General features: G+C 38.8%; 1 protein-coding gene and 2 non-coding genes across 3 annotated transcripts; 2 read left to right on the top strand and 1 right to left on the bottom strand.

Moving 5' to 3' along the window:
- The first annotated feature begins 12,769 nt into the window (after window positions 1–12,769).
- Window positions 12,770–12,841, top strand: TRNAQ-CUG (transfer RNA glutamine (anticodon CUG)). The gene has a single exon. It is a non-coding gene; the product is annotated as a tRNA-Gln (tRNA).
- Window positions 12,842–12,920: 79 nt separating this feature from the next.
- On the top strand, window positions 12,921–12,992 carry TRNAQ-CUG (transfer RNA glutamine (anticodon CUG)). The gene has a single exon. It is a non-coding gene; the product is annotated as a tRNA-Gln (tRNA).
- A 1,100-nt stretch (window positions 12,993–14,092) lies between these two features.
- On the bottom strand, window positions 14,093–18,572 carry LOC143534550 (uncharacterized). The gene is made up of 5 exons (XM_077029011.1): window positions 18,245–18,572; window positions 17,132–17,533; window positions 15,811–16,585; window positions 15,573–15,706; window positions 14,093–14,889 (listed from the first exon to the last, which is right to left on the bottom strand). Exons 2-5 carry the CDS (start codon window positions 17,260–17,262, stop codon window positions 14,139–14,141), a joined length of 1,791 nt encoding a protein of 596 aa, XP_076885126.1. The 5' UTR covers window positions 17,263–17,533; window positions 18,245–18,572; the 3' UTR covers window positions 14,093–14,138.
- Window positions 18,573–21,400: the final 2,828 nt, after the last annotated feature.

Genomic DNA, 21,400 nt, shown 5'->3' with positions numbered 1-21,400 from the left:
AAGTCATGGTGATACATGAATTGTCGATTCTTGATTCGAATTTGTTACCTTTATTAAGTCTGCATTTTGGGTCATTTATTTTACTTTAACTTTTGACAGTAACTGACTCCGTGAAACCAAGCTTTATAAGATTAAAACTTTGCGCTAAAACCAAGATATTAACTAAAATTAAAATTTTTATAGAATGCCTCCGCTATCTCGCCGATTTCAGAAAAGAGAAGCCTCGCGCATGCGTAGACAGCAACGTTCCCAGGAAATGGCCGCCGCAATAGCCCAAGTTTTGAGCCAAAATAATACCTCCAGTTATAACATTAAGTCCTTTAACGCGGGTAACCCTCCAAAATTCACAGGTCTTGAAGGAGCCACCGTGATGCTCCAGTGGCTTGAGAAGATAGAAAACACTTTCCTCCACACCCAATGCCCCTCAGACAGACGAACCCTGTATGCTTCCAGTGTCCTGGAATCCAGAGCGCTTACATGGTGGAATGGAGTAGCTCATGCGCGTGGCGCAGAAGCTGCTTCCAGCATGCTCTGGGAGGAATTCAAGGAAATTCTTACGCGAGAATTCTGCCCTCCCAACGAAGTTAAGCGCCTGGAAGAAGAATTTTGGAATCTTAAGCAGTACAGCGGAGAAGCGCGCGAATACGCGACGCGTTTCCACGAGCTAAGCTTACTGGTCCCTCACCTTGTTACCCCTTCCCGCCGAGCCATAGAGAAATTCCTTGGGGGTCTTCCCATGGAAATTCAAGATTCTGTATGGGCCAGAAACCCAGTAACCCTTTCTGACGCCATCGAGTTGGCCGCTGTGCTCAGCGACAACCATGTCAGAGCAGGAACCCTGTTCCTGCGGGGAACAGAAAAGACCAAACCCACCAAAACTGCCCCTGAACCCGCAGAAACCAAACCTGAACCCTCAAACCGTAACAACCTCAAGCGCAGGCGCAAGGCCTATGCGCTTACCAACCCGCCCATTGTCCAGCAACCCATCTACCAACCTCCAGTTTACGCGCCTAACCCACTGACAGCCTACCCAACACCTCCTGTAGTCCATAACTATGCCTTAACCAATCCAGCACTCCCTGCCCCGCCTCCTAAGAAACCTTACACAGGAAATCAACCCTTTTGCCCAACCTGTAGACTTCACCACCCAACCCAAACCCCGTGTCGACAATGTAACCGATGTGGCCGCGTTGGTCACTCAACCGAATACTGTAGAGTCCCTCCCGCCAATCCAATTGCGCCAACACCACCAGTCTACCCGCAGAACCCACAACCAACCTACCAAAACCCACGACCCAGGTCGTGCTATAACTGCGGTGATCCCAGTCATTTCCGGAACGCGTGCCCGAGACTACAAGTTCAGATTACACAAGCGAATCCGGTGAACCAGATTTCAAACCAAGTAACGCGTGGACGAGCTTTTAACATAACCGCGCACCAAGCGCAAGCGAATAATGACGTAGTTAATGGTACATTTTTGCTTAACGGATTTTATGCTTCTGTACTTTTTGATACTGGCGCCGATCGAAGTTTTATCTCTCGCGCCCTCGAACAGAAACTTGCGCGACCGCGCAGTGACTTAAAAGAGGATTTTTCAGTTGAATTGGCTAATGGTGAAACTGTTTTAATTAACTCAGTGATTAAAGATTGCACGCTTAACCTTAACGAAAACGATTTTCTGATTGACCTTATCCCTATGCCTCTTGGAAGCTTTGATGTTATTATTGGTATGGACTGGCTCTCGAAGAATCGCGCCGAAGTTATTTGCGCCAAGAAATTGATTCGCATACCTCGAGAAAATGGTGATCTTCATATTTACGGCGAAAAACCCTCCAGTGGTCTTAAACTTATGTCTTGCGCCGAAGCCCAAAGACTCATGCGGAAGAAGTGTATTGCATTTCTAGCCCATGTGGTTAAACCTGCTGAAGAAAAGAAGCTTCGCGATATCCCTGTTGTGCGTGATTTCCCTGAAGTTTTTCCTGATGATCTTCCTGGTATCCCTCCCGCTCGTGAAGTCGAGTTCCGTATTGATCTTGTCCCTGGTGCTTCCCCCGTAGCTAAATCTCCTTACCGTCTTGCACCCGCTGTGATGCAAGAATTGGCCAGCCAACTTCAAGAGTTGACTGCTAAAGGATTCATTCGCCCTAGCTCTTCGCCCTGGGGTGCTCCGGTGTTGTTCGTTAAAAAGAAAGATGGATCGTTTCGCATGTGTATTGATTACCGCGAGTTGAACAAACTCACCATTAAAAACCGGTATCCCTTACCACGTATTGACGACCTCTTCGATCAACTCCAAGGTGCCTCTTGTTTTTCCAAGATCGATCTCCGCTCTGGCTATCACCAGTTGCGCATCCGCGATGAAGATGTTCCGAAGACTGCTTTTCGAACTCGTTATGGCCATTTTGAATTCTTGGTCATGTCCTTCGGTTTAACCAACGCACCCGCCGTTTTCATGGATCTAATGAACCGGGTGTGTAGGCCTTTCTTGGATAAATTCGTGATTGTGTTTATCGATGACGTTCTGATTTATTCTAAGACCAAGGCCGAGCACGAGCAACATCTTCGGTTGGTGTTGCAAAAGCTTAGAGCTGAGCAACTCTATGCTAAGCTTTCCAAGTGTGAATTCTGGTCTGATGAAGTACAGTTTCTTGGCCATATTGTGAACAAGATGGGTATTCATGTCGACCCATCCAAAATTGAAGCAATCAAGAACTGGATTACGCCATCCTCTCCTTCTGAGATCCGTTCCTTTCTGGGCTTAGCTGGTTACTACCGGCGATTTATTTCGAACTTCTCAAAGATCGCTTTGCCTTTAACAGCTCTAACGCACAAAGGTAAACCGTATATTTGGGGCTCGAAGCAAGAAGAAGCCTTTCTAACGCTCAAGCGTTTGTTGTGTGAAGCTCCTGTTCTTGCGCTACCTGAGGGTAATGATGATTTTGTCGTGTACTGCGATGCCTCCAACCAAGGTCTCGGTTGTGTTCTTATGCAACGAGGCAAGGTTATCGCTTACGCATCAAGGCAACTCAAGGTTCATGAAAAGAATTATACAACTCACGACCTCGAACTTGGTGCAGTTGTTTTTGCCTTGAAGATCTGGAGACACTACCTTTATGGTACTAAGTGTATCCTTTACACTGACCATAAAAGCCTTCAGCATATCTTTGATCAGAAGGAACTTAACATGAGGCAACGCCGATGGAACGAACTCATCAGCGATTACGATTGTGAGATCCGGTATCATCCTGGTAAGGCTAATGTGGTAGCCGATGCGCTCAGCCGAAAACCCTGCCAACTTAACTGTATCTTGCCGCGCACGCATCTTCACTTTGCGCCGATTCAAAGCAACCTTGAATCGCGTATTCGTGACGCGCAGCGCGCATCCATCAGTAATGGTAACCTTCGCGCCGAGTTAGCGTGTGGCGCGGAAGCGCATTTTGTCCCTAATCTGAGTGGAATTCTCTGCTACCTAAATCGCATCTGGATTCCCTTTGATGAGAATCTTCGCGCTGATATCCTGAGTGAAGCGCATAAATCTCGGTATTCTATTCATCCCGGCGCTGATAAGATGTACAAGGATTTACGCATAACTTATTGGTGGCCCGGTATGAAAAAGGATATTGCTGTGTTCGTAGCTAAATGCCTGACTTGTTCTAAAGTAAAAGCTGAACACCAACGCCCATCTGGTTTGCTCGAACAACCAGAAATTCCTACGTGGAAATGGGAATGTGTAGCGATGGACTTTATTACCAAGTTACCTTTGACAGCAAGCAAACATGATAGCATTTGGGTAATAGTGGATCGATTGACTAAGTCTGCTCACTTTCTGCCCATTCGTGAAAACTACCGTGTTGAGCAACTCGCGCAGCTTTATGTCAAGGAAATTGTCTGCCGCCATGGTACTCCTTTGAGCATCATATCCGATCGCGATGGCCGTTTTATATCTCGCTTTTGGAAATCTCTCCAATCTGCGCTAGGAACTCGCTTGGACATGAGTACGGCATATCATCCCCAGACTGACGGTCAGTCTGAGCGAACTATTCAGACTCTTGAGGATATGCTCCGATCTTGTGTTCTTGATTTTGGAGGTAATTGGGATTCACACCTGCCTTTGATTGAGTTCTCTTATAATAACAGCTATCATTCCAGTATTGGTATGGCCCCATTTGAAGCACTTTACGGTCGTAAGTGCCGTTCCCCGATTTGTTGGAGCGAAGTGGGAGAAGCTCAAATCACAGGACCCGAACTTGTTCAAGAGACAACCGATAAAATCGCCAAGATCCGTGATCATCTGCTGACTGCCAGAAGCCGACAGAAGAGTTACGCAGATCGTAGGCGAAAGCCTCTCGAATTTCAAGTTGGTGATCTTGTTCTCCTCAAAGTGTCGCCTTGGAAAGGTGTTGTCCGCTTTGGGAAGAAGGGTAAGCTTGCTCCTCGTTATGTTGGTCCATTCAAGATTCTCGCGCGTGTAGGAAAAGTTGCCTACAGACTTGACCTGCCACCCGCTCTCAGTAATGTGCATCCAACGTTCCATGTATCCAATCTCAAGAAGTGTTTAGCTGACGAGAACCTTCACATTCCACTTGATGAAGTTCAAGTTGATGAAACTATGCATTTTGTTGAGAAGCCTGTTGAGATTATGGATCGCGAGGTCAAGCAAACCAAGCGCAGTCGTATCCCTATCGTTAAAGTTCGCTGGGAGTCCAAGCGCGGAGCCGAGTTTACATGGGAAAGGGAAGATCAGATGAAGATCAAGTACCCGCACCTGTTCTCTGCGCAGCCTACTTCGAGATAAATTTCGGGACGAAATTTCTTAAAGTAGGGGAGACTGTGACATCTGCCCCGATCCGACCCGACCCAGGTACCCGTTTCTCTGACCCGATCTCTTTCTTTTATTATTTAATATTTATACTTATATTTTACTTTTAATAATAATAATATACTTTTCCTTCCCGCCTCTTTCTCTCTCTTTCTTTCCGCCGTCCCGTCCCTCTCCTTCTCTCTTTCCGCCTTCTTTTCCCTTTTGTCGCCGTCCCGCCCTTAAGCCTTGTTTCCCTCTTTTTCTTCTAACTCTTTGCTTGTCCTTTGTTCCTTCCCGCCTAAGGTTGTCTGCGCAGCTCCACGCGCCAGACCCCTTACAAGGAATCCTGCGTGAAGACCACCTGTTTCAGCGTTACGCGAGACGAACTCTTCTCGCAGCGCGCTAGGAATTTTAGTTCCTCCCGCGGCGCGCTAAGAAATGTAGTTCTTCCCGCGGCGCGCTTAGAAATGTAGTTCTTTCCGCGACGCGTTTAGGTTGGTTCTGTCTGCCTTCGCGCTCGCGCTCTCTTGACCTTCTGTGTCTGCCTTCGCGCTCCAGCCTTCTCGCGCTGAACCCTTTGAGTTTTCTTCTGTTGAATCTAGCCGTTGCTTTTGTGTTGTCTTATCTTTTGAGCTGTTAACCTAATCTGCTTTATGTCTGAAAAGCCACTTTTGGCGCAGCATGCGCACCAACCCCATTGGTTGGCAGAAAAAGTGACTGACATTATCTTTTGAGATCTGCTTTTGCCATGCTTGACCAGTACCTTTATCTGACCCGCCCATGCTTTTTACTGTTCCCTGACAGCTTTATCTTGCCCCCTGCAGCTGCGATATCTTTTGATATCTTTTACTTGCTTTTGATATCTTTTGTTATCTTTTGTTTTGTCTTGTTCTGTTTGTCTTGAGATCCTTTCCCCTTTTCTAGGGATTTTGTCTCCTAGGGTTTCTCTATAAATAATAATGTTATTTTCTTAACACTACACACACAAAACACTTAATCTCTCCTGTTCTCTTGCCCCTTGCTCTCTCTGCCGTCTTCCTCTCTGCCTCCGTCTTCCTCCCTGTTCTGCCCTGCTTTTCCGGTAATATATATATATAATAATTTACTTACTAATTATGCTAACTTATAATCAAGACTTAACCCAATCATTAAAACAATAATCTTATTTATAGGTTAACTTGTGCTTGTTTAAAGTTGGTTCTTGCTTTATCTTACACCGCATCGTTTATCATGTGAGTAATCTCGTACCTAATCCCTTTTTATTTTTAATGTTTTGGGATGTTCATGTGTTCGTACAAACTTGAGTCTTAAACTTGTTTATGAACTTTAGTCGCGCAGTATCCCATGTGTTGAGGACGTTTACTTGGCTGTTTATTTGTATGTGTGTATCATTAACCGCTTTGTTCGGCCTATTCCGAAGTTTTCATGGATCCATTAGATGAACACGGGAGACCTATCGTTTACGGTTTTCTTTGTTTACACTTGCACAGATGTTTTCTCGTTTTTGTGCTCAATTGGGAGCACGGATTGAACTATGAACTATGAGCTATGATCTATTTAGGCTTGATCACAATCTGATTGCACCCTTGCTAAACACCAGACATACACGTGTTGCGCGCAGATTTATGATTATCTATGTATTGTATTAAACTTGATTTCTCACCAACACGCAAGTGTTTGACGTTTATTTTAACACATGTTCAGGTTTGCAGTAGCTGTTTTGGAGCTTGTGGACACATAGGAAGTTTTCTTTATTTTGGACCTAGATTAAAATGTATCAAGACAAGTTATTTGTTGTTCTAATATTTTGCCTTATAATATATTGATTTATGATGATTTATGTTATCTTGTGTTTACCCTGCGCGTGCGCGAATGAATGTATTTATTAAATATTGACACCCAATAGTGTCACGAGTAATGAAACAATATGTGGCGCCCCGATGTATAATCCGCCTTTGGTCGGGGTGTTACACTAGTGGGCTTGTTTTAACCTATTTTATATTAGGAAGGAGGTGTTTAAACATATATATAAACCCTAAAACCCTATGAACGAAATTATTCAAGTTTCCATACATCCCACACCTGCTCTAGAGGAGAAACCAAGGAGGATCAAGAGTTCTTTCATCCGGGTGTTCAAGGATCAATCACAAAGGGTTTTATCGCTCTAACTTTCATTCCTTATTCATTATTTGTCATGGCTTTCCTCTTTGTTTTTAATACTTGTTTAGGATTGTTTTTAATAATGTTTGTAGGCTAGACTTCATATCTACCTAGGTTTGATGAACATGTTTGACGCTTGATTCTTGCTTGGAATAATTGTTTGATTATGGATTTCGTTATTTAATAGTAAAGACTTAATTTTGTTTTCATGATGCATACAAGTATTTATTATCTTGATTGATTGTTAACTATTGTTTCACATAGATATTTTATCTTTTGATTGTGTTTTTTAGATTTAGGGTTTATGTTTAAATCATTACTTGGTGTTTTGATTATTGTGATTAAATGGGCCCATTAGATCATAGAAGCTTGTTGATAGTTGGTTAGGGTTTTAAATGTTTTGCTAAATTCCAATAGCTGTAAGGTGAGGAGTTGTTCATGTGTCTTGGTCAATTGCATGCTAGGATAGTTAGTGACAATATTCTTGCTTATTGTGTTGATCGATGTTCATGATGTCATGTTAGCTTATCAAGTTATCTTGGGTTTAGTGTTTCGTAAGATTGCTTGCTGTAGATACTATTAATTAACCCTAATTGATGACTTTGCGGAAATCAATAATACTGATTGCTTAATAATCTAATAATTGTTCTTTGGGATTTCATTTGATTCAGTCAAAGGTCCTTGAATACTTTTAGAAATCAGTTTCCATAATCATGTTATTTGTCCATTGCTTGATGATTGTTGATGTATGGGATTCTTACCTAGGTAGATTCCTTCTCTATTTGATTCCGACCTTGTGTTTGGTTGCTTGTTTCTCGTTTACTTGCTTATTTGTTTTCTTATTTTAATATTAGTTTAATATTAGTTTTAAAATCCCCCTTAAAACATTAATAATAAATAGTCGTGTCGTAAGTCGAGTCTAATTAGTTAATTAACGTAATTTATAGAGTCCTGTGGGTTCGATATTCCGGACTTACTTAGCTTAGTACAATTGACCGGTTCACTTTCCGGTGTTTTGTTTAGTTGAGTCTTAGGTCTAGTTTTTATTACTTGTTTAATTTAGTTAATATTTATTGACTGTTTTGAGCACATCACCCGTACTCAGTTTTTCCTCCGGCTCGTATACTACCCCCTTTTGCAATATTGGAAAAATTTCGAACGGGCCACGGGGTGGCGTGAGGGCTTAATGATTGATCCGATTCTTTCATAGGGTCATAAATTATTGTATGACAGTATCTATGACCGAATTCATGATCCGAATCAGTGGTTCCTCCCATACTCAGTTTTTCCTCCGACTCGTGTACTACCTCATTTGGCAATACTGGCGAAATTTCGAACGTGCCATGGGGTGGCGTGAGAGCATAATTATTGATCCGATTCTTTCTTAGGGACATAAAATATTGTATGGTGGTCTGATCGGATTCAGTGGTTCCACCCATACTCAGTTTTTCCTCCGGCTCGTGTACTACCCCATTTGGCAATACTGACAAAATTTCGAACGGGCAACGGGGTGGTGTCAGGGCATAATTATTGATTCGATTCTTTCGTATGGTCATAAAATACTGTATGGCAGTCTTCATGACCGAATTCATGATCCGATTCAGTGGTTCCACCCATACGCAGTGTTTCCTCTGGCTCGTGTACTACCCATTTTGGCAATACTGGCAAAATTTCCAACGGGCCACGGGTTGGCATTAGGGCATAATTATTGATCTGATTCTTTCTTAGGGTCACAAAATATTGTATGGCAGTCTCCATGACCGAATTCATGATCCGATTCAGTGTTTCCACCCATACTCAGTTTTTCTTCCGGCTCGTGTACTACCTACTCCCTTGGCAATACTGGCAAAATTTCGAACGAGTCAGGGGGTGGCGTCAGGGCATAATTATTGATCCGATTCTTTCTTAGGGTCATAAAATATTGTATGGCAGTCTTCATGACCGAATTCATGATCCGATTCAGTGGTTCCACCCATACTCAGTTTTTCCTCCGGCTCGTGTACTACCCCATTTGACAATACTGGCAAAATTTCGAACGTGCCATTGGGTGGCATGAGGGCATAATTATTGACCCGATTCTTTCTTAGGGCCATAAAATATTGTATAGCAGTATCCATGACCGAATTTATGATCCGATTCAGTGGTTCCACCCATACTTAGTTTTTCCTCTGGATCGTGTACTACCCCATTTGGCAATACTGACAAAATTTCGAACGGTCCACAGGGTGGCGTGAGGGCATAATTATTAATCTGATTCTTTTTTTGAGCCATAAAATATTGTATCGCAGTATCCATGACCGAGTTCATGATCCGATTCAGTGTTTCCACCCATACTCAGTTTTTTCTCCGGCTCGTGTACTATCAACCCTTTGGAAATACTGGCAAAATTTCGAACGAGCCACGGGGTGGCGTGAGGGTATAATTATTAATCCGATTATTTCTTAGGGTTATAAAATATTGTATGGCAGTCTCCATGACCGAATTCATGATCCGATTCAGTGGTTCCACCTATACTCAGTTTTTCCTCCGACTCGTGTACTACCCCTTTTGGCAATAATGTCAAAATTTCGAACTGGCCACAAGGTGGCGTGAGAGCATAGTTATTGATATGATTCTTTCTTAGGGTCACAAAATATTGTATGTCAGTCTCCGTGACTAAATTTATGATCGGATTCAGTGGTTCGACCCATACTCAGTTTTCCTACAGCTCGTGTACTACCCCTTTTAGCAATACTGGCAAAATTTCCAACAGGCCACGAGGTGGCGTGAGGGCATAATTATTGATCTGATTCTTTCTTAGGGTCACAAAATATTGTATGGCAGTCTCCATGACCGAATTCATGATCCGATTAAGTATAATTATACATACAAACGCGTTAATTCTCAAAAAATATTAAATATTGTGACAAATATAATATGTAGAATTGATCATTTTTTAAGTTTGAAGAGTCTTGATGTCCCACTCTGGCTAGACTATGTTATTTTGATTTGAGAGTTTCCCCGAGAAACCATACCACAGGCTGACACTTGATAGTCGTGTGTCGTCACAAGGCCAAAACTTCTTGTCGTAACACGCACTGGGACGAATGCCCAGGTAGCTCGGAATCCGAACTAACAACCTTGTCCAATGCCTGGTTCAAATATTTCATTGTCAAAATCCACCCAAAATGTCAAACTTAGGTTTTTACTGGATAACCCGAGTTAATTACAATTATCACTTCGATTAATAAATGGCTTGATATTAATTACTATTATTTATTGTGTGAATATAAAAATGAAACCCCTTTTTGGCTATTACGCGGTTTATGTACGGAAGGGCAGGTGTCATGTCATGCCCGGCTGCCCGAACCCTTTTTATTTATTTATTTTTTTTGAACGGCAAATTAGGATCACTCACGGATCACTGGAGTATCATCGTGTCATCAACAGAACCACGCGATCATATCCATCTCCACTAGGCAATAATGTCTAACCACCAATTCAGGAGGAAACCCAATAAATTAGTTTAATATATATTTTTTTCCGCCAGTCGTAGGCAGGATTTTTCATTCAATTTTTTTAATTATTATTCTGATTTAAATTTGTGGTGAGGTACACGCGCGATGGTGTGAAGGCAACATTTTACTAACACCATACTCGTTATTAACAAATATGGTTTATGGTAGTAGCTGTATATGAACAAATGTTTATTAAATTAAATTATTAAAACAATATAACATATAAATTTGATGATGAAAAGCTGAATTATAAAATCAGAGGGGAAAATGCTTTGATCGGCCCCGATATGTGTAAACAAAAGCATCCGTGTAACTGGAGGCGAAAACAAGAAGCAAAGGTGAAAGAAACAATAGTTTCAATCTTAAACCAACTTGTTTTGCCCTGAATCCCATTTCGACCCGACACCATTCTAACCTCAAAACCTGTTTTGATTTGAGCCCGTACCGACCCGGCCAAAACCAAATTAACCAAATTTTTTTTATCAACTTGTTCACCTTAATCCAGTTTTACACATGACATGAGCTCGCCCAACTCGACTTGCTGACAGTTCTAACCGGTAATCACGTAACATGCTAATTTTTTAGAAGTAAAAAAGTATATCACTATCATACGCAAATTAAAGAGAAAAAATGTTCGTTTCATGGTATATTTGTTTTAAAAAAATATTAACGTGTAAATAAATTGATCGTTAAAAGATTGTGGGATAGTTGGTTTGAATTAGGGGTATATGGACGAACCGATTTTGTATTTATTTTTTGAGAATCCATAGACATTGGTGAGTAAAAGATTAAATTGCCCCTAATAACCTATAATTTTATGCATTATGAATTGTGCCCAAAATAAAAGTTTTTGTACCTTTTAAATTCTGTGAGGTCGTAACTATTCGCTTTGTATATAGTATAGCCATGTAATCAAACTTTTCTAAACATGTCATAATATAATTTTTTATTTTATTTTGTTTCAACTATACTAAAACCAATCGAAAGAAATATAGAAAATGTCTTTTGATACTTTCTCTTAGTATTCACGCTAATTAACTTCATATCACCCGCCTCACTAACTGACACATCTTGAACAAAGGAAATGCTTTCACCCCATTTAACGCCCCCATGGTTAGCTTTCACTAGTCACCCATCACGCTTCTTAAATCATTCGCATCCCCCTTTTTGCGGCCGCTACGACCCCAGGTGGGTGGTGTTTAACGTCTGTTAACATGCCAACTCAACTTTAGTGTCTCGAGTGTTATGGTATACCATATGGTCTTATTCGAAAATTTTGTTGGCAGGGTGGTCAAAACCTCAAAGTTATGCACATGATTTCAAAATGATACCCAAATGTGTTTACCTATTATAACCAACTACAAGAAATATCATGTATTTAACTTTACTTTAGAAGATGAAAAATAACATATCTTTCATGTTTCCTTGTCTATATAAGTAAAAGATTAATCTTGTACAACCAAGTTTCATGACTGACATAGATACGATGCTTATAAAAATATGATTTAGTATAATTTCAAGTATAACCTAAAATAACAGATATTAGAAAACAATCAGAATTGCTGAAATTCATTGGGAATATATTCTCACTAAATTTACTCAAAACTTTTTAGCAGAATTATTATAATGAATCATCTTGCCTGCTATTGAACGAAGAAACATTCGGTTAACGGATAGTGTGTGCCCTTTACGTGAGATGAGTGGGGAGACATCGGACCATATTATGACAGGCTGTGGTGTTTCGTTGGTGGTGCAAGGTTCCCCCTATTTTCGGGTTCACGGTTAGAGACCTCCTAGAGCTCTACAAGATCATTAATGTTGCCACTATTAAAAAGGAGGTGTTACATGGGACTATCATCATCGCGTGTTGGAGACTTTGGAAGACGAGAAATGAAAAAGTATTTGAAGTGAAAGCTGTCAATTTGAAAGAGATTATAGTAGATATTAAGGCTAATTGCTTCATTTGGTTTAAGTATAGATATAAACATAGCTCTTTAAATTGGTGTCTGGAATTTTTTTTTTTTGTTGACAAAAATCCTTTTATATATAATACAAACCGAGCTACATTTAAATTGGTTGAATTTGTGTAAATTTGACTTCATGTAATCCTTCGTTTTTATGGGCTGCCCTCCGGCTTGTGAAAGCAGCCCGTGGGTGTTTTTGTTTGTTGGCGTTGTCTACAAAACTTCATAGTTTGGAAAAAAATTATAATGAATCATCTAAAAATAAATGATAAAAAAGTTTATTCAAACTTAATAAAACAGTAACAGATTTGTGTTATAAATTCATGTAGTAGCGAACAAAACAAGGTGGTCCTATGGTCTAGTGGTTAGGACATTGGACTCTGAATCCAGTAACCCTAGTTCAAATCTCGGTAGGACCTTAAGCTTTTTGTATTTTTCTAAATAATGTTGTTAAAACTGATATTCTTTCTGTATTAAATATGTGGGCCATAACAACAGGGTCCTATGGTCTAGTGGTTAGGACATTGGACTCTGAATCCAGTAACCCGAGTTCAAGTCTCGGTGGGATCTTTTAACCTTTTTTACCAAGGTACTATTGTTGACAGAAACTCTTTTTGTTTGCACTAAAAGTTGATGAACAGGCCAAAATATGTAAGAACAATTATGTTACCTCAACATAATAGAGTACCGTGTTACTTTTATGACTTTCAAATACGGGTCACTTTTTTTTGTTTTGGAGGAGTGAGATTATACAACCCGCCCTTTCTTTTTTTTTCACAAATAAGTCAATTTAGGATCTAATTCGGATATCAGAAGGATTACCATATATAACACAAAATTTATCCGCCGATTCCTTCGAATCTAGCCTCCCGGTCTGTCATTATACCTCGAGAAGTCAAAATAATTACAATCCCCATCCCACCTAAAATTTGAAGAATTCGTTGATAGTTAGAATAGATTCGTAGACCAGGTCGACTGATCCGTTTTCAATTTTGAAAAGTTCTGTTAGGTTCTTAGTAGCAATCGGCGACCTTTTTTTCTTTTACTTCACAGAGCTTTTCGTCTCCTTGATAGCTGGAAGTTCAAAATTAGTTGGATCATGCATACCCGTAATCAAAACGGTTTAGTTGAAATTTTATCGATTGAGCGTAACTTTTGATAATCGATGGGGCATTTTATTTTTTTCTTCAATGTAGATGTTCGTTAATCATTATTATAAACTTGCCTTTGGAATGTCAAGCCTTTGTTTTGTTCCACATCGACACGTTTCATTAGTTTTACAGTGAAAATGCTTGTGTTCCCGAGTCCTTTTTATGGAGAGAAATGAAAGGAAATGGAAAGAAAATAATATTAAGACTTTTATCGTTCCTAGAACACGAAGTCAATTTTTATCGTTCCTTTACCTCACTTTCTTTTCTCTCCTTATGTACCTTTCTTTTCTTTCGTTAAACTCGGGAACACAACGTAAGGGTTTATACTCAATAGGCGCAGGGTGAAGACCTAAAATAACATGTCTAATTAGCTTTATACAAAAGTTGACTTATAAATAAACCTAAGTTGAGTTCATGTATAACTTTTGTCTCTCTCTCTCTCTCTATACAAATGAAACTAATGATCAAAATTCACATAAAAAAATGATCTTTATAATATAATATGATAAAACATAAAACATACAAAAATCTAACATGGATGTAACAAAATGTAAATACACAAAGCCTAACAAGGAAGATGAACCATGCATATATAGATGTAAGTTGCACTATTCCATGCCCATAAAGACTCCATCCAGTACCAAAACTCAACCAAAACCGACCCGTTTTGTAACCCGAGCGCACTTTTCACAACGAAAAATGCAGCACCTGGAAACCCGATAACCACCAAAACCAAATTTAAAGCAGAATGCACTTTACCCGTTAACCACCACGGTTTAACCATCAAACACATTGGAACTAATATTAATGCACCAATTTCAGCAGTTACATAGTTTATAACCGACATCAAACACAGCCCGATAAATGTAGTCGTTACTGTCACTGATTTCAAAACAGCCCATTCAGTGGAACGGGCGTCTAAAAACGAGGCTAGAAACGTTAGGATAATAAGCGAAAAAGAAGCTAGTATAAGAAGGCGAGACATTGGTTGAGAAACCGGTATTTGATATATGAAATAAGGAAGTAATGAGACAAGAGCTCCCCATAAATAAATGAGAAATATTGTTTTGGTTGGGTAAAGCCAAGTCCAAGATTTAAATGGTTTGATATTTTGGTTTGACCCGCGGGTTGACTTATTGGTATCGGAAAATAAAGAAGCTGCAAGAACGGGAAGCGGGGCGACTAGCAGCAAGAATGCAATCATGTAGACTCCAACTGATATAAACTTGTTTGATGATGTTAATAAGTACAAGAAAAATGATTGGTGAAATTTCTCTATGAGGTTATTTACACACCGTACAACGCCTTCGATTAACCTACATTTAGAAAATAAATTGGAAATAAGAAGATCACTACTTCTTAGTGTAGTTAACGGTTCGGCTCACAGTTTGGAACATGGAACATGCTGTTTACTAGGTAGGTCGGTAAACTAAACAAACATTCAGTGAACTGTTTGTGAACCGTTCGGCAGGAAGTTCGTTTATTTAGTAAATGAACGAACATGAGCGAAAAAAGTTGTTCTTTTAGTTAAACGAACGAACAGATACAAATGTCTCGTTGTTCATTTATGTTCGTGAGCCTCGGTTACGTTCGTTCATTTAAGTTCATTAGTTTACGTTTGTTTAAGTTAAAAAGTTTAGTCTCGTTACAGTTAGTCTACTTATATGATTACCATTACAAAAATATTCAATTTAACAACATTTTGGTCAATGGATTTATGTATTTGTTTACTTTTAATTGCTGTTTGCTCAATTATGCTTATCACCTATGTTAAGTTATGTTCGTTCGTGAACTATTCATTTATACTGCTAATAAACAAACATATATGAGCACGTACACACTCATTTTCTTAAAGAACAAACATGAATAAGAAAAACCCGTTCGTTTAATTGTTTGTTTTCGATCGTTTGTTTGATTAAAGTTAAATAAATGAACACAAATATGCTTTGTTCATGTTTGTCTGCAGGCCTACCGTTTATTGTTATCATTACAAACATACCTTCCACCTTGAAGCATATTCTCAATGTGTCTGTCTTCATTAATAGAGTTTAGTTTAAGTAAAATCTCCATAGTAATCGCATCAACTTGATAATCACGAAAAGCGCCATGAGAACCAGTCGGTACACCTAATGCCTGAAACAAATAAACAACCAACAGTTAATTAAGTTGATCAAACATAATAACTAACTATCTATCCATCTATATATGTTATATGTTAAAATGTTATAAAATATAACCTGATGATAAAGTGAACTAACTAAAGTAGCACTGCCTTCAACATACTCCTTAACCGAAACACCAAACTTCCATTTCGTATTCAACTTTCTAACAACATTCCCGACTCTCTCAAACACCCGACCAATGAGCTTCATCCACGTGGAATCAAGCACAGACACAACTTTCTCCATATGCACACGAAAACCAAGTTCATTAATCGCCAAATATGTCACATCATTTATAAGGTCAAGATTCGGCATTTGACCATTAGACGCCTCTGCATAAACGTTCACGACATCTTGCTTGCATTCTTCACCTCTGTCTGCAACTTTAATCACAACAGCAGCTGCCATTGTCCCACCACACGTAAAAGTACCAGATATTTCTGAAGGAGTATGATATTCTCTTAACCAAGCAGCAACCGAGTTATATTCTCCATATTCTGAGTCTGCAGCTAGCCATATAATATCTTTGGCTAGCCAACTAACTCGAGATAATAACGAAAATGTAGAGTATGCGATTCCTAAAGATAAAGCTTCGTTTCGAGTTATGTTTACAGGGTTGTAATGAGTCACAATTACAATAGATTCTTTCCCGTCACCACGTGGAGCTCTAATGATTCCGATAGTATTTGTACCATATGATTCATAAGTTGTGTTCACACGGTTTTCGTCTGCATTTGGGCTTGCAAAGAAGTGAAGAGGGTGGAATTTGTTTGATTGATTCTGGAACTTGTGATAACTGACTTCCGCGCCTAAGTTTGCCATATGCAGTGATAACAGTTTTGTAATTTCACTGTTTCAATAGATGAACAAAGCAATTTTATTACTAGTTAGACTTAATAAATAGAGTAAAATGCGGGTTTTGTCACTATGGTTTGAAATCTGCGGTTTTAGCCCAAAAGTTTCAAATTTGCGATTTTTGTCTCTGTGGTTTCATTTCACTTGCAACTAAACCCAGCCCCACTAATCCCGTTAAGTCTAGTTGTTAAACCCATCAGCGTGCCCCTCACGTGAAGAGCAGTTTTGTCTTTTTTTTCCCCAAATAAACCCCAACCGTAATTCGCAAGCCCCCTCACGTGAGGCGCTGGTGTGTATTTGGGGAAAAAAGGACAAAACTGCCCCTCACCTGAGGGGCACGCTGATGGGTTTAACGACCAGACTTAACGGGATTAGTGGGGCCGGGTTTAATTGCAAGTGAAATGAAACAACAGAGACGAAAATCGCAAATTTGAAACTATTGGACTAAAACCGCATATTTGGACAAACCGTAGGGACGAAAACCGCAGTTCACTCTAATAAATAAATGGAAGGAAGTATGTGAGTATTTACATTTACATACATGTTAGTACTCTGAGGCTTCGGTTTCAGGCTAGTTAGTTCATTGATGAATATATTTGCTCTAGAAACATCTTGATCAGATATTGTGGGATCGGATGAGCCTGTGAGGTTATGATACGAATATATGATCATTTGATTACAGCAAAAAATATACGAATGAATATCACAGCTTGCTGGTTTGTAATTTCAATCATAATACAAAGTATTCTATCGTGTATAGCATTCAATGAAGTTAGTCGAATTTATCGCATAATAACTGAAATCGACTAGCAAAATAGTGATATATGTGATATGATGAATAATGAACTTACCAGGCAATAGAGCATTTTCGGAAACATAGGTTTTCTTCGCGAGAACAGGTAATAATAAGAGAGCCAAAACTCCAGCTGCGCAACACACAACACTACACGCGCAACAAAAAGAAGCAAAACTGTCAATAGCGAATCGATATAACTTACCAAAACGAAAAACTCATACACATACAATTAATGAATAACTCTAAAATCTCAATATAAAAACCTCTATTACACATAGGCCTGTAAAAGAACCGAACAAACACGAACACTTAATCGAACACATATTTTGTGTTCGCGTTCGTTTATTTAAAAAAATTAAAATGCTCGTGTTCGTTTATGTTCGTTTGTTTAAATTCTAAACGAACAGTTCACGAAAATAACTGAACAACGATAAACAAACATATGTGATAAATGCAAATGAACGCAAACAAACATAAATAAACACACTTACATGAGCGTAAATGAACAAATATAAAACCATTAATTAGATCACTCCTCAACTCTTCAAGATAATATTTAATTATTTTCAATTAATATGTAAAAGAACATAAATTAAACGGACATAAATGAACTTAAATAAACGAACACTCACGAACATAAATGAACAAACAAAACACGTGTTCATGTTCGTTCGTTTATTAAATAAACAAACACGAACTAACTTCCCGCATATCGGTTCACGAACAGTTCACTGAACGTTCGGTTCGTTCACATGCCTAGATTTACACGTAACTCGTGTTTCTCATGCAAACACTAACTCAATTGTTAAATTGTTATTATATTATTCAGTGTTTAACCATAATTGGGTTATACAGTACCTAACAAATGAGCTGTGAGCAATGATGAAGATACCGATAGATAATCGGTCGGTGTTTCGGCTTCTCGCCGTTGTTCTCCGGCGGTGTCGCCATTGATGATCGCCGGCGGGTGGTTTTCGGTTATTCGTCGGAGAAACGGTTAGATCTGTACGGACTCAGTGGTTGAAACTTGGAAGCTTAGAGTGAAGTGAAATTACGGAAGTACCCTTGTCGAGAGTGAATATTGAAACTGTTTCTTGAGAGATGAATAGTTTACAGATTTGATCCTTCATATTTAGTTTCTTGAGATATGATGTGAAATTACGGAAGTACCCTTAACGTCGCTTGTGGCTCACACGATAAAAGTTCGAATAATACTAGCTAAAAAAAATAATTGAAACAACCTAAGCTGAGTTGGCTCGTTTTTGTAACTGAGCCAAACTAGACCCAAGCTCGTCTCGAGTCATGGCTCGGCTCGTTTAATTTGGTTAATTCTTTTATTTGTAAGTGTCCATGTTGTTTAAAAAGCTCGTGGCTCGACAAAAGCTTGAATAAAACTAGCTAGAAAAACTTGGTTTGAAACAACCTGAGCTGAGTTGGCTTATTTTTGTAACTGGGCCAAACTAGACCCAGGCTCGGCTCAAGTCAAGGCTTGGCTCGTTGGCGTGAACTTAGGCTCGTTTAACTTTAAAATCAAGCTTGAGCCTAACTAAGTTGTCTCGTTTAATTTCGAGCTCGAGCTCAAACCCACCCATCGACTCGTGAACAATTGAGACATTAGTAGTAAAAAAACGTTATTAAAAGTTATACAAGGAAATGCGTTTAAATATTTTGAAGAAACTTTTGTTTTCTTCTATTTTGTTTTATTTAAGTCCTATTTGCTTGATCGATGGTAAAAATGGGATTATAATGTCTGAAAACCTTGGTGCCCACATACATTGAAGATATAAAAATATAAGTTGTAATTATGGAACAAAGAGTAAGTTGAGTGTGAGTTTAACTTGGAGGTGTTAAGTTGAATTTGAATTTGAATCGATAGCTTGATGAGCTTAAGCATGTTAGAATTCCCGCACCCTCCTATTTGGGGCCGAATTTGAGTTATCTGCTAGTTGTGTGTATGCATTAGAAAGTTTAAAAAAAAAATAATATGATGTGACGTTTATATGATATTTGGGAAGTTTGGTGTTCACACCCTCCTCCCTTATATTATAGCCAATAATAAACAATTTCGATTTGAACGTTTATATATAACTATTTGTTCGGTTACAAGTTGTTTAAATATATCGATATTTCAATTTAATAGTAAATAATATTGAATAAAGATATCATTGACGATTTTTAGGTCTAATGTAATTAATTGTGTATATTTTGTATGTTGGATTGTACTGGGATCAATTTGAGCTAAACACAACTTGGAGGTCAAAGTTGAGGAGTCCTTGGTCGGAGCTTGCTAGAGCTGGTGATGCTGTGATGGGCTTGGAAGCTGGTGCGTATTTGTGGGCTTGGTAGTCTAATCTCAAATTGTGTTGTGTATAAAAAGAAAAGAGAGAACGAGATGCAGATAACACAAATCAAGTTATTTATGTTTTTCGTCTCTACAAGTCATCTCGGTTCTTGATCCCAATTTGGTTTTCGGGCTTCATCGAGTATATGGTTTTTTTGCCTAGTTATGTAATCCTCAATGTATTCGTTTTGTTTTAACTTCATTGTACTGTTAGAAATAAACGTTCTTGTTATCTAATGTTTCTATTTCGTTGTTTTTGATTATTTATTGAGTTATACATATATGCTTTGAAATATTTAATAGAAGACTAAGTCAAAACCAAACTAAACGCAATATATACGTGGTAATTTTTTACTTGTGACCAGCTTAATATAAACCACTCGCTATTTATTTGTAGTTCATAATTGCAATTTTATAAAATTAAACCCAAACAAGTATGAAATAACTAACTTAAATTTGTTTGTCTAACATGAAATGTTTGAAAGATGTTACGAACTTAAACTTTACTATACTTTTTAAGGATGATATATGTAACAAATACAAATTTGTTAGTTAAACCTCACTGGGGTGTCCCTGTTGGTGGGGCTGAGAGACAGTGGCTTCGTACCGGGACAGACGGTTTTGAGAGCGGAATCTAGGAAGGTTGCTAAGAAGGAGATAGCGTGTTTGGAGAATCAGCACGTGTTCATTCCATTTGCCTTTGACACTTTTGGATCCCTAGCTCCCGAGGCGGTTCGCTTCTTGGAGCGGGTGCAGAAGGTGGTCCACAGTGACTCGCAGAGCCCGAGGAACCAAGGGTTTATATTTAGTTAAACAGGCTTTGCGATTCATAAAGGGGATAACGGCGCAGCTTGTTGCTCGCTTACTCATTATTCAGATGTAGCTCGGTTTGTGTTATATATAAAAGGATTAAATTAAAAAAAATTAGATATACATATAGAGAAAACATCAGAAACTTACAAGTTTCTTTACAAAAGTATATAATTATATTAAAACAAAAATTATAAAATTGATACATAAGTAGTAACATTTTCTAGAGTAGAAAATGATAGGAATCTTTTTTAAAAGTTTTCTCATCACGTTAAATATCACGAGCCAATGCCCCAATTGTCATGACAAATTAAACCATGAAGATTCTCATCCACATAAGTTAGAGAAACTTAAGACGAGATTCATAGTTTTCATACAAGCCACGTGTAGCCTATTTTATCCAAAACAATTTCTTTTCCACGAAATTAAAAAATTATACTTAATAAAAATCTAAGCATGATATTTGAAAGCCTCTCAATAATATTTGTTGGGTTGTACTAGGCACATCTCATACACCCTTTAATATGGGGCGTATTGCATTATACGCCCCATATTAAAAGGTGTTTGTCTTTTATTTTGTACTTCATATGAGGCGTATTATGCAATACACCCCATATTAACATATAATACGCCCCGTATTGTACAATACGGGGCATATAAGTTCAGTATCCATATGCCGCGTATCATACAATACGGGCCATAGGTTCAATTTGAATAGTTAAGCCATACGGCTCCTCCTTTCTTCTCTATATTATATATATAATATCATACACAAATACATGCACACATAATTCACTATCCCCTTCCGAGAATCAAAACCAAAAAAATATAATGTGGTGGTTCGACAATTTGTTTCCTGACAA

This window comes from Bidens hawaiensis, unplaced genomic scaffold, assembly GCF_021521415.1.
Source record: "Bidens hawaiensis isolate Kalapana, Puna unplaced genomic scaffold, B.hawaiensis_p1.1 tig00010199_1, whole genome shotgun sequence".
NCBI lineage: Eukaryota > Viridiplantae > Streptophyta > Magnoliopsida > Asterales > Asteraceae > Bidens > Bidens hawaiensis.
Note: the sequence above shows the minus strand (reverse complement) of the source record. Positions and strands in the feature narration are given on the sequence as shown.

Bases quoted from the DNA above. Each gene is read 5' to 3' on its own strand.
- LOC143534550 (XM_077029011.1), bottom strand. From the start codon at position 17,262: ATGATCATATATTCGTATCATAACCTCACAGGCTCATCCGATCCCACA. The intron at 16,586-17,131 runs GTATGTAAATGT...CTATTGAAACAG, and splicing joins AAGCCTCAGAGTACTAACAT to TGAAATTACAAAACTGTTAT. The intron at 15,707-15,810 runs GTTATATTTTAT...TATTTGTTTCAG, and splicing joins TTAGTTCACTTTATCATCAG to GCATTAGGTGTACCGACTGG.